Here is a 1,271-nt window from a genome sequence, read left to right as displayed (position 1 = left end):
AGGTTGGACGGGGCTCTGAGCAACCTCATCTAGTTGAAGATGTCCCTGCCCACGGCAGGGGGGTTGAGCTAGATGGCCTTTAGAGGTCCCTTCCAACCCAAACTATTCTATGATTCTATGATCTTGAAGGTGCAGGGAAGGTGAGGACGGGGTGTGGATTGTAAACCCTCCTGCTTGCAGGGTTTTACACTTCTTACTCACTGATACCAGAAGCACTTACTCCACCGAGGATTCACAACCTGCTGTCCTCCGTGGAGGCACACACCTCAGCACCACCTTCCCAAAACACACGGTGGGGACACGCGTCCTCTGCTAGGACACGTTTCTCTGCTAGGACGTGCCTGCAGGTGGCACTGGTGTCCCTGCGCTGGCTTTGTGCAAGAGCACGGGTCCAAGGCAAGGGTGAGGCTGGGCTCAGGGACACACTACCTTCGCGAGGGGGCTCAGGGACACCTTGCAGCGCATTTTGGGAAGTGCCACACAAAGTCACTGGGCTGGAGGGCAGCAGGGGCGACAGCAGCAGAGAGGTGAGGGCCAGGCCTGGGGGAGCAGCTGCGGGGTTCTGCGCTCCCATCCTGCCACCCAGCTGTCCTCCCGCCTGGCTGGCAGCGACATTGCTAGAAGTCGATAGTCAATGCAATAAAATAAGCTATCGGAGAGTAGAGGCATGGCAACACAAGGGATGGGTCCGGAGGATCACCCCCTTCAGAGAAATACCAGGCTCTGGTATCTGCTATCAGTTCCTTGCAGCATCCTCATCTCTAGCTGCTCCCCTCCCCAATGAAACAGGCCGCCGAGCTAATCTGTATGAAATGTCCTTACTGGAACTGACATAAATCTGAGCAAAAGCTTGGAATTCCCATCTCCAAAAACCAGAGAGGAGCTGCTGACTTTCGATCCAGTCCAGTGTTTTAAACCAGAACACGTGCAAGGGAGACGGTGCTTCATTCATTGAGGATAACTGTGGCGCATAAACAAAAAGAGGAGACAAAAATTAAGAGTCTATGCATAAAAAAAGGGAAAAAAAAAAAAAGAAAAAAGAAAGGACTTGGGAGCTGCTGCTCTGGGTTAGAAATGCAGCAGCAGCAGCTGAGAGCCGGTGAACTGTGAGCAGCCACAGCAGCACCTCGCTCCAGCAGTCCCCTGAGAGCGCAGAAGCACCTCTCAGACAGGAGCAACACAAAGCCACAAGGCTACGGAAGCGTGCTGGAACCCACCCCAGAGCTGAAACGGTGTTTCTTGAAAAATACAAAGTTTCGCTATTCGAATGA

General features: G+C 53.3%; 1 protein-coding gene across 1 annotated transcript in view; it reads right to left on the bottom strand.

The window, feature by feature from the left end:
• The window catches only part of LOC103925361 (uncharacterized protein C16orf45-like), a 20,626-nt gene extending 20,052 nt beyond the window's left edge, over window positions 1-574 (bottom strand). Inside the window, exon 1 of the mRNA XM_009334069.1 lies at window positions 430-574. Within this exon, the coding sequence (XP_009332344.1) occupies window positions 430-574 (145 nt within the window). The remainder of the gene's footprint in view (window positions 1-429) is intronic.
• Window positions 575-1,271: the final 697 nt, after the last annotated feature.

Source organism: Pygoscelis adeliae, unplaced genomic scaffold, assembly GCF_000699105.1.
Source record: "Pygoscelis adeliae isolate BGI_AS28 unplaced genomic scaffold, ASM69910v1 Scaffold11, whole genome shotgun sequence".
Classification (NCBI taxonomy): domain Eukaryota; kingdom Metazoa; phylum Chordata; class Aves; order Sphenisciformes; family Spheniscidae; genus Pygoscelis; species Pygoscelis adeliae.
Note: the sequence above shows the minus strand (reverse complement) of the source record. Positions and strands in the feature narration are given on the sequence as shown.